General features: G+C 43.7%; 1 protein-coding gene across 5 annotated transcripts in view; it reads left to right on the top strand.

Moving 5' to 3' along the window:
* The window catches only part of EML6 (EMAP like 6), a 264701-nt gene that overhangs the window by 194400 nt on the left and 49647 nt on the right, over nucleotides 1-20654 (top strand). For 4 of the 5 annotated variants that reach the window (XM_049870655.1, XM_049870656.1, XM_049870657.1 and 1 more), the window contains exons 22-26: nucleotides 2402-2543; nucleotides 5582-5734; nucleotides 5914-6045; nucleotides 13251-13339; nucleotides 18346-18522. In XM_049870655.1, the coding sequence (XP_049726612.1) occupies nucleotides 2402-2543; nucleotides 5582-5734; nucleotides 5914-6045; nucleotides 13251-13339; nucleotides 18346-18522 (693 nt within the window). Of the gene's footprint in view, nucleotides 1-2401; nucleotides 2544-5581; nucleotides 5735-5913; nucleotides 6046-13250; nucleotides 13340-18345; nucleotides 18523-20654 lie in introns of those variants that run through there. The other variant, XM_049870660.1, reaches the window with a different exon arrangement.

The raw sequence follows: 20654 nt of genomic DNA, 5'->3' as shown, positions 1-20654 counted from the left end.
CTTCCCAAGTTTCCAAGACCTTCTTCCCATTACAGCCTCTTCTCAAAGTTCAGGTCTCATCATCTAAATCCGATCCAGGTGCTACTGAGGCTGCTGGAGCATGGTTTCTACCTGTCAATCTGTCAGGCTAAAAGGACAAGTTGTCTGCTCCCCACACACCAAATACACAGGTGTTAGCATGACCCTGAGAGTGAGTGCCCTCTGAGACTGTGTGCCTCACGCAAGTCTCGGCCTTAATTCACATAAACACGTTACAGCCTTCCTCACCTCTCCCTCCCTGAAGATTAAACATCAACAGACTCCTCAAAGAGCAAAGAAGTCGTCAGTTCTCACCTGAGGAGGTTGTAGTATGTGGCAGCACATAGATAGTCTTGCCCAGTTTGGTGACAAGTAGACCCTACTTGTCCAGGGAAGATGATGTGGTGAGGAGTAAGTGTGTGTGTTCAGAAGTTGGAATAATAAGAATATGCAGAAATTATATGAGCTTCAGGACATTTGCAGGTCCCGTGGAGGAGCTTCACCTCCTTCTGCTGACCTGATTCACTCCTGCAGCCTTGCTATGTTAGGGATGAACCCCAAGATCCTCATGGAGTGGGACCCTCTATTGCTACACTTGGGAACAGGTCTGCACAGACATAATGACTCAGCATGCTACAAAGTTTTTAAAGTGCCTGAGCCCAAGGCTCACCTTGGATATCTGTGTTTTAAAAAAAAAATTCTGTATTAAAAACAAAACTCAAAAGCTCTATAGCTGACTCTGCCGGGCAGCCATGACTGAGAACCCCAGCGTGGATGCCCCTTGCGGTGTGCCTTCTTTGTTCTCCAGCTGCTCCTGCTTTCATTGTCTCCTCATTTCTTTCTGGCCACAACTTCTTACTTTACTGAAAAGTAAATGCTGCTTTCTTTTTGATCTCCAAATGTTTAAGAGTTTAAATTGTTTCCATGCGTGTGTTAATGCTGGATATCTTATAAGACTCCAACTATGATACTATTTAAATTATACTATAAGATTTCTATGAAAAACAGATGGAAGGAATACACAGAGTCACTGTACCAAAAAGAATTGGTCGACATCCAACCATTCCAGGAGGTAGCATATGATCAAGAACCAATGGTACTGAAGGAAGAAGTCCAAGTTGCGCTGAAGGCATTCATGAAAGACAAGGCTCCAGGAATTGACGGAATACCAGTTGAGATGTTTCCACAAATGGAGGGGCTGACACCTGACCAGTCTTCTAGACCAAGACCCTGGAGTGGTGGCTTCTGAAGAGAATAGAAAACTAATGATGTATTGTGCCCCCAAATCCAATAAATTCAAAAACAAAGTCAACAATTCAGCCGCTCATTTTCTCAGATATTTGGATGTTGGCTGTATTTGGAACTTTATATCTTTTGTTCAAACAGCTTCCCAGTTAAACCTGAATCATCCAGTTTCTCCTGGGAAAGCCACCTGCTCCACAAAAGTGTTCCAGCTACCTTTCATATGCTTACGTATGCTCTTTTTGTTTACTAAGCAAAGCCTTTTTATAATTAGCCATTAAAAGTAGAAATTCAATAAACAATCTGGTCTGTTTTGTTCCCCTATAGCACCAACCTGTTCTTTACACAGCTTTATTGAGTGGTAAATTATGGGAGTCTGACTCATTTTCTCCCTGTTAAGTGTTCATTTTTTAAGAAGTGTGGTTTTATCTCAGTTACTCAAGCCAGTTAAATGTGTTCATGATAAGATATCGTTATGAGGAATTGGTCCGATGCAGATTAAGCACGTTTCGGTTTTCTGATGTTCACTGCTGGCACATGGAGAGACCAAATTGTGAACAAATGTTGAACCTGAACTGCACCCAGGACACTTGAAATGAAAATTTACCTCTCTTTACTTCTGCTCTGTCAAATGCCATGCCTTCAAAGTAGTAAAATAGCATTAAATTAATGAGAATATCACTGTCCAATTCTGCTGACAGATAGGTGATACCTACATCTTTTCAAATGTAGTTGTATTGAAGGAAGTAACTGGTGGCCTTATGCTAAGCTGTTTTACTAGGTGGTAGGTGTGTACTTTGTTTACCCGGTGTCAACAGGCTAAAATGAGGGCATTTCACTATTTACCCAGGTGTTTCCAAGTCCGAAGATGTTTGGCATCATCTAAACAAAGCTACTAAGCAACGAGTCCATGTTTCCCTTCCCCAGAGAGTGTTTTAGCATCATGTCGGCCGAGCTGTAGATTCAAGTTAAAAAGAAAAATTATTCAGTGTAATTGCTGCAGCTCAAGGAAGCCCAAGCTGTGTTTACTCGGATTTGAACCTCTGGGGGGACCCTCAGGCTGAGTAGCACCACCAGGCTGGAGAAGGGCTAGCCTAGAAGCACAAAACGAGCTCATGTTACCCCGTTTCCTCGCCCCCAGGGACACATGGAAGGCGAAGTGTGGGGGCTGGCAGCTCACCCTCTCCTGCCCATCTGCGCCACCGTGAGCGATGATAAAACGCTTCGGATCTGGGACCTGTCCTCCCAGCACCGCATGCTGGCAGTGCGCAAACTGAAAAAAGGTAAATGGCACCCTCTCACGCTGCTGCGAGAGTAATTACCGACAATGGACTGGGTTGGGTTCACTCATGCGTTCAGTTAATAATGATTATATTACCTGTTATATGCCAGAAACCACACTAGGCAGTGGGAAGTCAATGTGTGTTGTTAGAGAGCCATAGCGAAGCACGTGGAGTTATTCCAGAAGGATGGCCTGATCCACAGTGCACCAGCTTTATTGTTCATCTCATTTTCCTTGCACTGCACAAACGTTTGCCACCTGGGGGCAATATGTCCTTCCTCTTCTCATTGAGAACTGTGAGAGTCAGCTGAAACCCATGAGCTTGTAAAGAATGCTGTTTATGTCTGACAGTCTTCAGAACTTATTTTATTACTGAAAATCAAAGATCAGCTATGTGGAGACAAAATAGTATTTAATATCAAGAACTGAGTAATACCTATATGCACTAGAACACCTATATGCACCAAGAGGCATACCAAGAAGCACAAATTCAGCAAACTTACAGAGTAGCTTCCATGGATCAGGCACTGGGGATACCAAGATGAATAGAGTGGTCTCATCTCTAGTGTCAGAAATGAACAAGATTTGAGCAGAATCCCAGCGACAGATGGCCCATTCAAACTGGTAATCTGAGGAGAGTCTGAAACAGGGACTATTTATAAAGGGGTGGGTAGGGTGTAAGGAAATGACCACTGTGCAGCTAGTGACAGTGGGTACCATTACCAGCCCTGGGCATGAAGGGGCAAGAAGAGTAAGTGCCTGCTGAGGTCTTGAAGGTGAGAACTGTGTGAGATGGCAGCCTGACAGGCTATGACCTTCAGCACCCAATGACCCTGTGGGGAGGTGGTTGGGCAAAGAAGTACTATCCTTCTTTCTCCCTCGTCCCTCCTCTAGTCTCCTACCCATACTCCTCTTTAGCCAAACCCAACAGGTAGCCAGAGGCAAGGAAGCCATTGACACATTCCATGTAGACCAGCCTCCAGGCACAGGGCTGGGTTCAGAAGGGTGGAGAATGGCTATGGAGAGACAAACTGAAGATTCTAGGCACAAGCAAGGTCCTATGGAGGCCCCGGAGGAGGCCTACACCCAGGGACGCATTCATCAGGAGGTGATATGAGAAGTAAGGTTCAAGAATCCTAAAGGTTCTTAAGATAGGAAAGGATAAGATTGGGATCTGGCCCTAAAATAATTGTGCTGAGTAGCTTTACAGGTGGAGAGGTGTAGAGAGCTTATTATGGGGGGATAAAGTGCTAAAAAGGTGCCCTGACAGTAGTAACAATGATGACAGTTAATATTGCTGCCCCAGTAACTGTACCACCACTTCACAGTTGTCTTTATGAGACCCAATGAGTAAGGCCGCTATTATTACCACTCACAGATTAGGAAACTGAGGCACTGAGAATTTAAGTAGATTGCCCAAAGTCGCACAACTAGTGAGCAGTGGAACGGAATTCAGACACAGGCAGCATGGCTCCAGAGGGCACAACTAAGGTCACTGCATGACGCTGCCTCCCTCTGCCATTTTCTTCTCTTTACCGCAGACTTCCAGGCCTTAGTAAGCGGAGGAGCTAGGATTCAAACCCAGGTCTGACTTCAAAGCTCATGTTCTCAACCGTTACGAGATTGAGTCCTTCTGGCCAGTAGTTTATATTAGGGAAATGACACACCAAGTCTTTATTGTGGAGGGCTTGAACATGGGTCAGTGGACTTTATTCAGTAGGTTAAAAATCAGAACAACTGCTGACATATCTTAGATAGGATGGCCATTCATCTCAATTTATGCCTGTTGTCATGGGGTGATTATTAATAGTTCTCCCTTTACTCTCTAAAGTGTCCTGGTTTGGACGATAAATTATATGGGTACCCTAATCTTGATGATTCTCCTCAAGGGCACTCTCGCCTTTTTATTCTCTCAGCACTAGCTATGCTGACTCATGATAGGTAAATAAGTGTTTGCTGAGTGAATGAATGAATGAAGATGCAATTTAGATGAGCCAATTTAAAATTAACTAAAAAAAAAAAAAGCCAAACCCATTGCCGTCAAGTTGATTTCAACTCATAGCAACCCTATAGGACAGAGTAGAACTGTCCCATAGGGTTTCCAAGGAGCAGCTGGTGGGTTCAAACTGTTGACCTTTTGGTTACCAGCCAAGCTCTTAACGACTGTGTCACCAGGGCCCCAGTTTAAAGTTATTGTTATGAAAATAGCTTTCTGCATACAATGAACACTACAGAGGGGTTGGTGAGAAAGATCAGTGGTTGGAAATGTCTGCGTTACTGTCCCATCCCTGGGCTGTGCAATAAGATGGGGGAGGGGATGGAGGCATATTTTTAAATGAGATCCCTATTAAATATTCCCCACAGTCAGTACTCCTCCCATGACCCTACAAATCAGTGGAAAGCACCACTCATGAGCCCAGCACGCCCTTGAGAGGATGGTATTCATATCCCATTCTTTCCATGACAGAAGAGACAAGAACAAGGTCTTTGTCCTCTAGAATTTTGCATCATAATCCACAGATTTCAGAATTGGTTGCCTAACAGTAGAACTACTAAGTTCTCTCAAGCCAGTTTTCTGTGTAAGGCGTGATACCCAAAAAATGGTTTCTGGAAATTATATTACACAGCTCACCTTCTGAAAGGTCACCCTTCTTCTTGACAGCAAAGATACAGGCGTATTAACTCGTTCACTCCTTTCCTCCATTCATTCCACTTGTCTTCTGAAAACCCCAGGTATTCAGATACCCAACCAGTGCTGTGGAGTCGATTCCGACTCAAAAAAAAAAAAAAAAAAAATGAACAGATAAGCCACATAAAAATGGAAAATGTAGTTTTGACATTATGGTAATTTTCCTTGGATTTGGGGAGGAGAGATGTTTAAATCATGAAGCTTTAGTTCTGTTCACAAACATAGCGTTACGTGAAAGCCACAGTTATATGGCCACGCACAGTGCACGTACACTGATCTCACTCTTTTATTTGGTTTGCTTGACTGCAAAGGCCTGGGTGGTAACCATATTCCTTGGGGATTCTTTGTAGGTGGAAGATGCTGTGCCTTCTCCCCTGATGGGAAAGCCTTAGCGGTTGGTTTGAACGATGGGAGTTTCCTGGTCGTAAATGCTGACACTGTGGAAGACATGGTCTCCTTCCATCACAGAAAGGAAATGATCTCTGACATTAAGTTTTCCAAAGGTGAAGATGACAGCACATGCTTTTTAAAATACCACAGTCTTGGAATAAAAAAAAATTACAAGAGTGGACTATTTTAAAGGTTTCCTTGACCTTTTCCCAATTTTAAAAGGCTAAGTGCCTGGATATGGTAAATTACCATATGCAAAGTTTGGGTGGTAACTGCACGTTTTTCTTTCTAGACACAGGGAAATACCTGGCCGTGGCCTCCCACGATAACTTCGTGGATATTTACAACGTCCTCACAAGCAAAAGGGTTGGCATCTGTAGAGGTGCTTCGAGTTATATTACACATATCGACTGGGACTCTAGAGGTAAAGTGTAGTGTGACTTTTTAAATGTAATCTCTGTTTTTAAAAATCTATGTCAATTTATATACTGTTTCCAGAGAGAATGAAAGTTGAGCTTTAGAAAAATGGGGGGGTGGGGGCGCGAGGGACCCTATGACAAAATAAGTGACCATAATTTTACAACACAGAGACAACAGCTATTACTATTTTGAGTGTTTTTCCTGGTGGCATAGTGGTTAAGTGCTACAGCTGTTAACCAAAAGGTCGGCAGTTCGAGTCCACCAGGCGCTCCTTGGAGACTCTATGGGGCAGTTCTACTCTGTCCTACAGGGTCGCTATGAGTTGGAATTGACTCGACGGCAACCGGTTTTTTTAATGGTAATTCTGCTTAACTTTTGGAGGAGCTGCCACGGTTTTCCAGAGTGGCTGCACCATTTTACAGTCCCAAGAGGAACGTACCTCCGTGTCCTGGCCAACGTTGGATAGTTTCCGTTTGTCTGATTATAATCATCCTTTTTTTTAGAGGGGATGAAGTGATAGCTCGTTGTCCTTTTGATTTGCATTTCCCTTCTAACTAACAACCTTGAGCATTTTTGCATGTGCTTATTGGCCATTTGTGTATCTTCTTTGGAGAAATGTCTATTCTGGTCCTGTGCCCGTTTTTAAACTAAATTGTTTGTCTTTTTATTGTTAAGTCATACTTTTTCATGAATTTTGGATATTAAATCCTTAACAGAATATGGATCCCAAATATTTTCTTCCATTCTGTAGGTTGTCTCTTTGCTTCGTTTATAAAGTTCTTTGATGCACAAAAAATTTTCATTTTGATGAAGTCCAATTTATATGTTTTTTCTTTTGTTGCTTTTGCTTTTGGTATCATCCAATGGATCACTTTTAAATCCTGTCCCAGAGACTTGACTGACATTAGAGTCTGGAGCAGACATTTTGGGATAGGCAGGGTCCTAACTTTGAAGGAGGTTTAGTCCACTGTGGTAGAAAACCACCAAGCCAAATGGGTACTCTGAGGAGAGAATTCCCTGGGGGATCCAGAGAAGGAGGGACCTTTGAGATGGATCTTGAAAGATGAGGAAAAATTCACCAGATGGAGAAGTCAAGGAAGAGCATCCCAGGCAAAGGGAACATGATGGGGGAAGAGCTCAGAGGGATTAAGAAATAGTGATTAATGCTGTGCGGCTGAGGGTTCGTAAGGAGGTGAAAGTGGAGAGGTACCTGTGTGTCATGCTGGTGATTAAAACTGAACTTTGTCCTGCAGGCGTTATTACATAACTCTAAGGGAATTTGAGTGGGGCATCCCCCACCACTCTGGGGAGGGTGAATGAGCCTGGAGTTGGGAAGCAACGAAAATAAACCAAGGGAAAGAGAGATGATAAGAGCTTCAGCCAAAAAAGAGGTGGTTTCAGAAATGCCAGGATATTTTATTTCAAGTATTTCTCGAAGTAGTGGGCATAGGCCAGAGCTCGGTAATCCTCCCGCCAGGCAGGTAGATAGCTGGTGCCATATTAGCTGCACTGGAATTTAGACTGTATTAAGCTTTATAGCCTGCAGGGGTTTCATACGGTGCGACAGATGAGGAGAGTGCCTGTTGGTTGTAAGAGGTACAAGTCTAAACAAGGGCAAAGGAGATCAGATAAGTCCCTCTCACTTACCTGTCAGAGCAGAGCCGGACACAGGCCCAGAGCGTAGGCCGGCACTTGTCATCTGGCTGGACAGTTACCTGGCGCCTGAGTTACCTGAGAGTTGGTGAGGCCGAGGGTGTGGGTGGAGGCAGCTGCTTCCTGTACTCCTTCTTTTGTATTCTCTGCTTTATTGTTTTAAAAAAAAAAAGTAGTGGCTTTCCCCTCTCTATTCCGTCACCGACATCCCTAGATATGCCTTCTTGAGAGACAGATTTAGGGCAGTCAGGCCAGCCTTATGCATAGGTAGGATGGAGGAAGGCGGGTTTTGTTTAGAATCCACCTAACACACATAATACCTGACACAGACTATGAAATCCCACCATTACAGTGACTGGTAGGGGTTAAAACCAGTTACCATTTACACACTAAGAAGTGAAGGACCAAGAGAAAATGGGCCATTTTGGTTGGAGGATTTCTTTTATTCTCCAAATGCCTAGGCCCTGTGTGGGGTGCTAGGGATAGACAGAGAAGTAAGCCCTAGATGGAAAGAACAAGACCTTGGCTGGGATCAGTTACGGCTTCTGTGGAGGGGCCTGGGTGAGGGGCTGCACAAAGGCCCTCGATATGGAACCATCACTTTGGGGAGAGACAGGCAAACCCCACTACATAATTCTACCAAGGACCAGCACCACCTGGCTGTAGTTTATCAGACTGTGATGGCTACATGTTGAGCTGGAAGCTAGGCCACCGGTATTTCAAATACCAGCATGATCGTCCGTGGTGGACAGGTTTCGGCAGAGCATCCAGACTTAAGATTAGGGAGAAAGGCGTGGCAATCTTCTTCCAAAAACTAGCCAATGAAGACCCTATGGATCACAAGGAATACTGTCCAACGTAGTGCTAGAAGGTGAGGCCTCTGGGTTGGAAAGGCCCTCAAAATACACAGTGGTCACAACAATGGATTCAAGCATACGAACGATCATGAAGATGGTGCAGGACCGGACAACATTTTGTTCTGTTGTAGTACATGGGGTTGCCATGAGTCGGAGGCAACTCAGAGACAACTTATATCACCACCCAGGGCCAGACTTGTTCTCCAGCTGGAGCTCAGGGTGGTGGAAAGGGCACTGGGAGTGAGGAAGCTGAGGTCTTTGAAAAGCTATCTCACCCCTCGTCCTCAGTATCCCCATCCGTCTGATGAGGGTGTTGGACTAATGGCTTCTGCGGACCGAGACTTTGAATAGAATGCTTTTGTCTTTTAGGAAGGGATCATACCATCTGGAGAATAAAGTCAAGTGTGCCTGAGAATCTTCCCTGATCTAACTCCAGTTTCATTAGCCGTAAGGAGCATGCCATATCGGTATTCATGGGCTCCTGATCTCCCAGTGCCTAAAACACCTGACTTTGCGAATGTGCCACGCTACCTCGCAATGAGCCTGGCGTTTCACAGCAGGGTCCCCTAGGGCCTGGCAAGGGTAGAGAGCAGAATTTAGGAGCAGAGATCTATTTTGTTGTTTGAGCCTATCAAAAACAGTGAAAGCATTTGTCCTCTTGTCAGAGCCAGCCGGCTTGTCGGGGCAGGAACTGGCCCAGCCTCCAGCCCCAGCAGCCTCTCGTGCCCATGGCAACCACTGGTCCTGGGAAACAGAAAAGCACATCTGGCCTTGGCAGGAACATCAGCCACCCCTGAATGAAAGCTCCTGCGTAGAATGCTTAAGAAAGAAAACAATAGATGGCAAGAGATAGGACACGGAAGAGCATTTTCTAGCTGTTCCTTTTCATTTCTAGAGATAGCAGGGCTATCAGAGCTTTTACCAATGAAGAGTTTGGGCCATAATAGGACATTTCATTGCCATTTTCATTACAAATGGCCTGATGTGTTTGGTATACTTAGTACCAAATTTTGGAATTATTCTTACTTATAAATTATTCCAATTTGTATCAACCAGGATAATGTATGTGAAATCACTGTGTGAGCTATAAAGCTTTTTATACCTCAAGATATGACTTAATATGTCTGCTTAGTAATGAGGACGGCTGTCTCTTTAAATTCCAGTATTCTGTGTGAGTAGACATTTCTAGTGAATAAAAATGTGAAGACTCTGAAAGAATAGGGTTACCATTATTCCGGGGCAATTATATATGGATTATTCTGCTTTTTGCTTCTGCTGCCTGTCCTCAGAGCATTTCAGTAGTTATGTATTACTAAGCAGCAGGCAAGGGAAAGAGAGTGGTGCCCTGGATCTTTCCTCTGTGCTTAAAAAATAAAAAAGGGCAGTGAAATAACAGCAGTAGAGAAAAATTAGGGGGAGCCACATCCGTAATTCCACCACCCTGACACCAGTATATATATATATATACACCTTCTACTCACTTATCGACTGTTGTTATTCCTAATTTCGCACTTGTGACACTAGTAAAAAATCTATCTGACTATTTTGCACATTAACTACGTACATCTGGCAGTAATGAATGCCGAGGTATGAGGTGCGATGGTTAAGGTTATGTGTCGACTTGACTGGGCCATGATTCTCAGTGGTTTGGCAGTTATATGCTGATGTAATCTGACAGTTGTGTAACGATGTGATTTGGTAATTATGTAATGATGTGACTTGGCAGTTATATAATGATGTAATCTGGCAGTTATGTAATGATGTAGTCATCCTCCATTTTGTGATCTGATGTGGTCATCCTCCATTTTTACATAATGACCTGGTCTTTGGAACCTAACCTTGTTAGTAAGTGAGGAGTGGGTGTATATTATTTCTTCACATTCTTGGTTGCAAGAAACAGACCCCACTCAAACCAGCTTAAGTTAAAAATAATAATAATAAAGCATGAGTTCATTTGAAAGATATAGGGTTATCTCCTAGAATCAAGAGCAGGAAGCAACACCTCCTGAGGAACTGGCTTCAGGAATGAACTGGAAGACTTAGAAACTAAGCAGATAGTTCCTCTCCCTTCCTCTCCTGCCCTGGAACAACATCCTCTCAGCCTCCATTCCTGCGTCCGGTGTCTGCTTTTGGCCCCTCTCTCTGCATGGCAAGGCTTCCCTAATTCATTTGTGTATGGCCCAGTCTTGGCTGCCCCCAAATGCCACCCTCAGTCCCAAAGTCTACATCCCATTCCAGCTAGGCACCACTGATTCTCTCAGCTTCCAGATTTCAAATCGCCAGGAGAAAGAATTGGATCGCCCAGCTGCATCTCTGAATGAATGTCCACCTTGGGATACAAACACCGCAGCAGGGGCCTGCCCACAGTGGGGTAGGGGAGCAGCTCTCAGGGAAGGAGGCAGGGCCAGGCAGCTGCCCACACGCTGTCCCCTGTGCTGAGCAGCAGCCTATGTGTCCACCTGTTCTAACACTGTGGTAATCCTAAAGTACTTCACTGTGCAGTTTTAAGAGTTTGTGTATGTGTGTTTTAGTGAAGTAATATCTTTGAAACTATGGTATAAAGTGAGTTGATTGGATTATCTGAGAATTACAATCCTCTGAGTTCTCTCAGTATCCATTGGCCAAAAATCATCTAAAATTAGGCAAATTCAACGAATGTTTAAATTGAACTCTTTAATCCTTTCCACATCCTTTGCTACTTACAATCACTCTTGACGGCCCTAAAAATTTAATTACTTTGCAGAGTATTGATAACTCATTTTCTCCCTTAATGCTAAATAGCCAAAGCTAATTTAACTCCCCTTTTTCTTTCTCATTTGTACATGTATAACCATAAAGTCAAGGAGCCCTGGTGGCGCAGTGGTTAAACACTCGGCTGCTAACTAAAAGGTGAGCGATTCAAACCCACCAGCCACTCCACGGGAGAAAGATGTGGCAGTCTGCTTCTGTAAAGATTACAGCCTTGGAAACCCTATGGGGCAGCTCTACTCTGCCCTATAGGGTCACTCTGAGTCGAAATCGACTCCACTGCACCTAACAACAACAAACCTATAAAGTCAGGAGAAACGTGCCCCATTCAGGGGAAACGTTTTCAAATGTGTGGCTCCTCGGAACAAAAGGCAAAACTCACTCATCATTCTAATTCACCAAATTAGAGATGATTAAGTCAAGAAATGAGAGAACCTTGTTTCTAATTAGTACTTAGAAATGGACAAATGGACCTGGAACTTCTGAAGGTTAACCAAGCTTATTTCAGATCTAGGTGGTATCTGTTTATACTTTAAAGCTATTGAACGTGATATAAACCACGAAGTTCTTATTTTGGCATTATGTTTCCAAGAAGGATATTTCAAGACGTACAAGATTCACACAGTTACAGAGAAAGGGAGCAGGAGAGATTGTACCCTTTAGAGACATATATGTTCAATTATTTGCAGATGACACATGATGTCTGAGATTAGCTTCAAAGTAATCCAGGGTGAGTGGGGGAACTGAACAGTGAGCACACAGGAGTTTTTCATGCTATTTTCCCCACTCCCATACGTGTTTAGAGCCCTGGTGACACAGTGATGAAAAGCTCAGGCTGCCAACCAACAGGTCAGCAGTTCCAGTCCACCAGCTGCTCCTTGGAAACCTTATGGAGCAGTTCTACTCTGTCCTGAAGGGCGCTATGAGTTGGAATCAGCGAGATGGCAATAGGTTTCTTTCACGTATGTTTTGAAATGCTACACAATGAAAAAAAAAAATGATCAGAAACTACTAGGATGTATATATAGCTGAAGTCATTTAAACTTCAAGCCAGGAAGGATTGTTGCTGTGGTAGGAGGGCTAGGAAATCTGAGTGTTTTCCAACATTAATCAAAATGAGCCCAAGTTTACATCAGACTGAAAGACTATTTTGGCTCAACATTTTCTTTGGAGAAAGTCTTGGATTCCTGTTCAGATTTTAAAGTAAGACAGGAATGAGCATTTATAGTTTGTTTTGTATGTCCTTATCTTTCTGTTTCTAAACTTTAAAGGGCAAATTTAGAATTCAGATCTGAGAATTCAGAATTCACATGCAAATGTTCGCAACATGGATCTCACTTCCGATGCCGTAATTCTTGCCAAAGCCGTTTGCTTTTACTTCATCTTTGTGCTTGGAGGCAACAAGGAAAAAGAGCAAAAGATAGATTTTTGTCAGACTTTGGAAAACTGTTGCGCTTTTCAACGAGACAGCTAGAGTAAAGCATAGCAAATGTGATTCTTCTGTGTTTTGAAGGGTATTCAAGGTCAGCTTTGATGAGGTCCATATTCTAAAAATCATAGCTTTGGGGTTTGTACCATCCCATGTAAGGAGTCCTCGTGGCGCAGTGATTAAGTGCTCGACTGCTAAGTGAAAGGTGGGAAGTTTGAACCCTCCAGGCGCTCCGCGGGAGAAAGACACGGCGGTCTGCTTCAGTAAAGGTTTACAGCCTTGGAAGCTCTATGGGGCGGTTCTACTGTGTTCCATAGGATCGCTAGGCATCAGAATCGAGGCAACAAACCATCCCGCGTAATTGCCTTTGCATGCCCTTTGGAATAATTCAACATATATTTACACAGTTTATGAGATTTTAATTAAAATGAATCAAAACAGTCGTAGCCATGTTTGTCATTTTATAACAGAAAGCCAGATGCAGAATTTAATTATCTGTCTGCTTCATTCTGTCATGAACAGGAAAATTATTGCAAGTTAATTCAGGTGCCAAAGAACAACTCTTTTTTGAAGCTCCAAGAGGCAAACGACACATAATAAGACCTTCAGAGGTAATCATCGCGCACAAGCTTTTCAAAAAATATTTCATGAAGATTGAATATGCATGTTTTCATAAATGTATCGCTTCTTAACCACTAAATGTGGGTTACATTTAGTGACCCTTTAAGCTCAATGGTTTCATGAATCGGTTTGCTTTGTCTGGTTCCTAATTTCTGGGGTATGTGGACTTACTGTCCCTCTGAGGTAACAACGCATAGCTGGCTTTCTGATCAATTATTTTCTCCCTGAAGGCAATGACTAAGTGAACAATTTGGGGGCTCTATATTAGTTTTTCCATTCAGCATGTCTTTTATGCAAAACTCTCTCTGAACTTTTGGGACACAGCCTCTCAATATTTATTTATAATTTTGCAACAACGAGAGAAATCATTTTCCATAATAAAAACCATGCACAGCCTGACCAGCCTAGCGTATCCAACTGTTTTTTCCCCGTAATTTCCTCAGGCCACAGCACGATGCTTCCACTGTCGAAAGGAATGCCTAGGTAAAAGTTTTGGACCCATAAACAAATACCTTCTTCAAGCGAGGCCCCTTGGTAAATGAGTTCCTCTTCCAGGCCTGTACAGTGCTTCCACATGGTGAACCCTGATGACTAAAAAGGGGGAAGTTGCCCGATAAAGCACTAAAGAAGTCTTTGTAGTCCCTGCAGACAGTCTGACTCATTTATTTGCTCTGTAGCCTTTGGTGAAAGAAAAGAAAATACGGCTTCCTTGGAAGGAAAGGGGATGAAAGGATCCTGCAGGGGGCCAAGCAATGCCCATGATCTGTTGGAAGACGTGAGCAAGTCACCCTCTCTGTAGCTTCAGTCTGCCCGTGTGGTACACTCCCCCAGGCCTGTGAAGCGCCCCCGAGACACTTGGACACATGTCTGTTCATAATGTCTCCAGTATTTCTAAAAGAAGTGTATGTGCAGTGTTTAAGAAACACAAGGCTTTGTCGATGGTAGTGTTTGTACTACCTCACACGTCTGCCAGTTTGTCGTGCCGTGGTGGCTTGTGTGTTGCTGGGGTGCTGGAAGCTTTGCCACCAGTATTTAGGTTCACCCATGATGGACAGGTTTCAGCTGAGCTTCCGGACTCAGACAGACTAGGAAGAAGGACCTGGCAGTCTACTTCTGAAAAAATTAGCCAGTGAAAACCTTACGAACAACAGCAGAGCATTGTCTGATATAAATGAGCCCATCAGCTTGGAAGGCAACAGTGGGCTCAAGAATAACAAGGATTGTGAGGATGGCATAGGACCAAGCAGCGTTTTGTTCTGTTGTCCATGGGGTCACTATGCGTAGGAACCGACTCACCAGCACCTGACAACAACAACAATAGCATTGTATTAATGGGAATTGTTTATTGATTAATTGGTTTCATTTCCCAGTTTCAACACATGTACCTCTGATCAGTCCTCTCTAACTTTTTTATATGGAGAAAATTTTAAAGCCTTGAGTGAGGGATGTTTTTATTTATGCCATATGTTAAATGTGCCGGGTACTTTATATACCTTTATTTTAATCCTCATAATGGCTTCTGGTAACAGTTGTCGACCTCTTTTTATAGATAAGTGACTAAGGTTCCAAGAGAGTAAAAGAGCTAAGGAGCTGGGATCCCAGGCTAGAGGGGTCTGTGTAGACTCACAGCCTCGACCACACAGCAGCTCCAATTTTTTTTTTTTAATTAACTTTTATTGACCTTCAAGTGAACGTTTACAAATCAAGTCAGACTGTCACATATAAGTTTACATACACCTTACTTCGTTCTCCTACTTGCTCTCCCCCTAATGAGTCAGCCCTTCCAGTCTCTCCTTTCGTGACAATTTTGCCAGCTTCCAACTCTCTCTATCCTCCCATCCCCCCTCCAGACAGGAGATGCCAATACAGTCTCAAGTGTCCACCTGATATCATTAGCTCACTCTTCATCCGCATCTCTCTCCTACCCACTGTCCAGTCCCTTTCATGACTGCTGAGTTGTCTTTGGGAATGGTTCCTGTCCTGGGCCAACAGAAGGTTTGGGGACCATGACCACCGGGATTCCTCTAGTCTCAGTCAGACCATTAAGTATGGTCTTTTTGTGAGAATTTGGGGTCTGCATCCCACTGTTCTCCTGCTCCCTCAGGGGTTCTCTCTTGTGCTCCCTGCCAGGGCAGTCATCGGTTGTAGCCGGGCACCATCTAGTTCTTCTGGTCTCAGGATGATGTAGGTCTCTGGTTCATGTGGCCCTTTCTGTCTCTTGGGCTCTTAGTTGTCGTGTGACCTTGGTGTTCTTCATTCTCCTTTGATCCAGGTGGGTTGAGACCAATTGATGCATCTTAGATGGCCCCTTGTTAGCATTTAAGACCCCAGATGCCACATTTCAAAGAGGGATGCAGAATGTTTTCATAATAGAATTATTTTGCCAATTGACTTAGAAGTCCCCTTAAGCCATAGTCCCCAAACCCCCGCCAGCCGCTCCAATTTTTGACAGAGTATTTCGGCGCCATTTTACATCGTGTCGCCTGTATTTCCATCCCTTGTTCTAGTGCCCCAAAATAAATATAATAAAACAAAACGCAGTTTATAACCAAATGGTGGAAAGAGAAGGAGGCGAGTTTGGGTCAGAGGAGTAATTATTACATAAGAAAATATTGCCCAAGCTGAAAATTCACATCGTAAGGCTTCCCACAACGGCACCATCTTTCTCCAAAGAGTGAATCTGTCACTCTGGGTGCACACTTATAACTCCAGGGGTGAGCTCCTGATGCTGTTGCCTGGGGCGTCCCTCCAGCTGCTGTTTCCGTGGCCCACCTTCGCTGCCATGGCCGCTGCTGCGAGCACAAAGGAGGAGCTTGCTGTTTCAGTCACCAGTGTCCTCAGGCCCTTCAGCTGTGTAGGAAGGCCGTGGAAAACCTCCTTTTCAAAGAAGATTTTTTTTTTTTTTTTTAAGAAACAGCTGTGGTGAAATTAATTCCAAGGCCACCCAGTAACTTGTTAGTATGACAAATATTAAAATGCCCATTTAAAACCCATCTGATACAGCATGGTACAGAAAAAGGAGCACTAGGCCAGGAGGTGGAGCCCTGGTGGTGCAGTGGTTAAGGGCTCGGCTGCTAACCGAAAGGTCGGCAGTTCAGATCTACCAGCCACTCCCTGGAAACCCTATAGGGCAAGGGGCTTAGCCTCTCTGTGGCTTTGGCTGCCTCCTCTGCAAAACGAGAGGACCATGACATAGCTGTCTGAGGCGAGGCACTGAGGAGGCAAACCTTGATGAGTCCCCTTCCCTCTAAGCCCCAGAGCTTTTCACAAGCTTACTGAACACTCTAAGGTTTCATGGGTTGCTCTCAATGCTGCATTTTAAATGCAATTTTTGTGGCTTGCGACAGGCTAAACATTCCCTTCCCCGGAGAGCAGGGTGTGCAATGTGGCTGAGGGTAACCTGTTTGGGTGACTGCAGGCTGAGCAATACCACCCTCCCTTCTTTCCTGACCTGGGGAGCTGGCATTGGGAATGGACAAGGAAGGTCTCCAAAACGGAATGTGGAACCTGGAAAGGGGTCAGTGGCTGAAAAGCCTGCTCCTAGAATCAGCAGGAGGTATTTCCGTTTCTCTTCCTGTGCAAGTCAGTTTAGGACGTCACAGGGGTTGGGGAGACTCCACTCCCACTGGAGAAAGCTGAGGCGATTCCTGGGGGGACCACCTCAAGTCATTCAGGCTGTGGCCTTGCCTGAGGCGCCTCAAGTCACAGGGCCAGCCCCAGCTTTGTGGTCCCAGCCCGCGTGTGTCCAAAAGAAACACAGAAGGTTAAACGAGGGGAAATTCGAGTGACTAAAAAAATGCACAGCACCTCAGCACGTTGTGATTAAAACCCTGGCTGCTGCGTCTTTATTTTGTCATTTGTCTTCTGAGGAGCGAAAGCAAGGAGCAAACGACAGAAGAAGAGGCGAAATGCCTTGACAACGTCCAGGCAGTTTCCAATCCACAGGGAGCAGCCTGGGCTTTACTTGTAGCCACAATTCTCTAATAATTTTTTTTTAAATATTTGTTTTGAAGTGCTCATCTATAGAAGCTGTAATGCTAAGATGTACTAGCAGATTCTGAGTGAAAAGAAATGAGAACGTATCCCCCCGGGAAGCCTACTGCACGGGGTTGTTTTGTTGTTATCATTGTTGTTGTTGCCAAAAAAAAAAGGCCTCAATCTTATGGATTTAACCTATAAAAAAAAAAAAATAGAAACTGTAAATCTTCTAGCCATGAATTTCAAACAAATCAGTTTCAAAAGGATAAAATCTGTATCCATGGCAACACAGTAGGAACAGCTCTTCCATTTTTTAAGATATTCTCCCGAGAGCAGACAGGATAAAAGCTAGCTCAGAATCTTATTAATCCTTCCTCCAAGGAAGGAATACTTTAAAAAATAAAAATAAAAAGCTATGTCTTAACTTCTTAAAATAGTTTGCTAAATGACCATCCCCACTGATTAGTAATCTAGCTCAGTAGTTCTAACCAGGGGCAATTTTACCCCGAGGGACACTTGGCAATGTCTGGGGACAACTTTGGGGGTGCTGCTGGCATCCCGTGGGTAGAGGCCAGAGACGCTGCTAACCGTTTTACAGAGCACAAGACAGCCCCTCAAAACAAGGAATTTTCCAGCCCAAAATGTCAATAGTGCCCAGCTTGAGAAACCTGATATGGCTTATGGCTTATACAATGATAAATGTCTAGGTACTAACAATGTTGTTTTATTTTGTTAATATTATTTATTATCATCAGATTCCCACAATTCCGAAAATCTTCATTATACTTAGAGAAGAATATCTGGATACCTGACTGCAGTGTTGGCTTATTAAGACAATTCAAATGCCATTTTAAATATGCAGCTTAGAAGATGCACACCTCAGCATATAGCACAAATACTTGATGTCGGCGAAATCATTATTGAGAACTACTCAGCCTTAGTTTCTTTTAAATTAAACCAAAAAAAGAAAATCTCTGTAGGTCGTGAAAACCTGTGTTAACTCTCTCTGCTTTTTAAGATCGAGAAGATAGAGTGGGACACGTGGACCTGTGTCCTAGGCCCCACCTGCGAGGGAATCTGGCCGGCGCATAGCCACGTGACCGATGTAAATGCTGCCAGTCTCACCAAAGACTGCTCGCTCTTAGCCACCGGAGATGATTTTGGCTTTGTTAAGCTGTTTTCATATCCTGTCAAGGTAATGTTGCATGTTTATTACATATACTTGCTCAATCTCACTAATAACCTCAAAACTATCAGTTATATCTAAGTGAACTTTTTAAATTTTGAAGGGATAAGCAATCCGTAATGTTATTTATGGTACCATTGCTATTTATGCTATTTAAAAAAAAACAGAAACCTCCCTCTTCAGTGAAGGGAAGGACAACACACAATATAGGGGAAGTCAGCAGAACCTGACCAAAGCAAAAGCATGGGAGTTTCCTGGGCACCTGCAAACACTTTGAGGGACCGAGGAGCTGGGGCTGCAGGCTAGGGATCATAATCTTGGAGGACACCTAGGTCACCTGGCATAATATATTTCATAAAGAAAATGTTCTACATCCCACTTTGGTGACCAGCGTCTAGGGTCTTAAATGCTTGCAAGTGGTAATCTAAGATACATCTATTGGTCCCATCCCATCTGGAGCTAAAGAGAATGAAGAAAACCAAAGACACAAGGAGAATATTTGCCCAAAGGACTAAAGGACCACATGAATCAAAAACTCCACCAGCCTGAAACCAGAACTAGATGGTGCCTGGCTCTACCAACAATTGCTCTGACAGGGATCACAACAGAGAGTCCTGGGCAGAGTGGGAGAAAAATGTAGAACAGAATTCAAATTCACAAAAAAAGACCAGACTTGCTGGTCTGACAGAGACTGGAGGAACCCCCAAAACTATGGCCCCCGGACACTCTGCTGACCCAGAACTGAAACCATTCTCAAAGCCCATTTTTCAGGCAAAGATTAGACAGGTCTACAAAATAAAAAATAACAAACAACAACACACATGAGAAACATTCAATCAAATGAATGAAACCAAATGGGCAACTCCTGTCCAAAAGCAGGATGAGGAGGCAGGAAGGGACAGGAACTGGACGACTGGGCGCAGAGAACCGGGAGTGGAAAAGGGGAGCTTGCTGTCACATTGTGGGGATTGCAACCAATGTCACAAAACAATATGTGTATAAATTTTTGAATGAGAAATTGAGCTATAAACTTTCACCTAAAGCAAAAAAATAAAACCCTCCCTGACATTATGTTTACTAATTTGAGCCAGATGCTCATGGCATGGAATTCTTCCCAGAAGGGCCTTCGCAGCCATGTAACCCAGTATCGCACAAACTGCAAAGTGAGAATCTCATTACAACCCCTCAGACCAGTGCTCTTCCGACTTGTGCTAGCATACTTCCAGAGATGGGTGACTTGCTACCTCACAAACCAGCCCATCCCATTTATTGGCTCCAATTGTCAAAAATGGCTTCTCTGTATGGAGCTGAAATCTCCTTTCTTGAGCCATAGTTCTGCTTTCTGAACCATCACCGAATAATCCCAGTCTTGGAACGGCCTTCCTTATAAAGGAAGATCCCACCCGACTCCCTGAAGTCTCGTTTTCCCCAGCCTAAACGTTTCCTGCTCCTTCGGCCATTTCCCATGAGCCATCGTGTCGAGCCATCGTGTCCTCTCTACCAGCTGGCCCTGCCTCCATTTTATCAGTTTCTTCTTAAACTGTCTCATCTCACACTGAATTCAGTGCTTCAGATATAATCTGACCAACTCGGCGTACAGCGGGACCGTTTTCAATTTTACATTTGCATTAAATCAAACTAAAATTGCATCAACTTTTGGCCGCCCCACGACACAACCGAGTCACAGGTACCGTTCCAGAAGTGTTCCGACGACACCCCGTGCTATACTTACACAACCGCCTTTCTAAACTCTGAGTGCAGGGCTTTACATCTGCACCACATACGTTGTGTATTATTTATTTAATCTCACTATTCCATTCTGTCAATATTTTTTAAATACTCTTTCCAAATATCTGCTGACTCTTTCAATAGCGTGTCATCCGCTGAGTTCTCAATCACAAGCGTGACTTCTAAACCACTGAAAGAAAAAGAAAAAGGAAAAAAAAATTAGAACAACCAAGAACCACCCCCAGGAGTCTTGGTTTAATTTGACATTCCATTTATTTATCTACACATTTAGTTGAGTTCTTTAATAAGTAACAGACATTTAAATCCATCTGACTGTACTATTGTGAAGCTCCTATTTCTACCCCTAGTCCAACAAGACATTAAAGACTAGGCGCATCTCTTGCCAAAAGCCG

Source organism: Elephas maximus, chromosome 26 (genome assembly GCF_024166365.1).
Source record: "Elephas maximus indicus isolate mEleMax1 chromosome 26, mEleMax1 primary haplotype, whole genome shotgun sequence".
In the NCBI taxonomy this organism is placed as follows: domain Eukaryota; kingdom Metazoa; phylum Chordata; class Mammalia; order Proboscidea; family Elephantidae; genus Elephas; species Elephas maximus.
The sequence above is the reverse complement of the archived record's forward strand: the minus strand, read 5'-3'. Positions and strand labels throughout refer to the sequence as shown.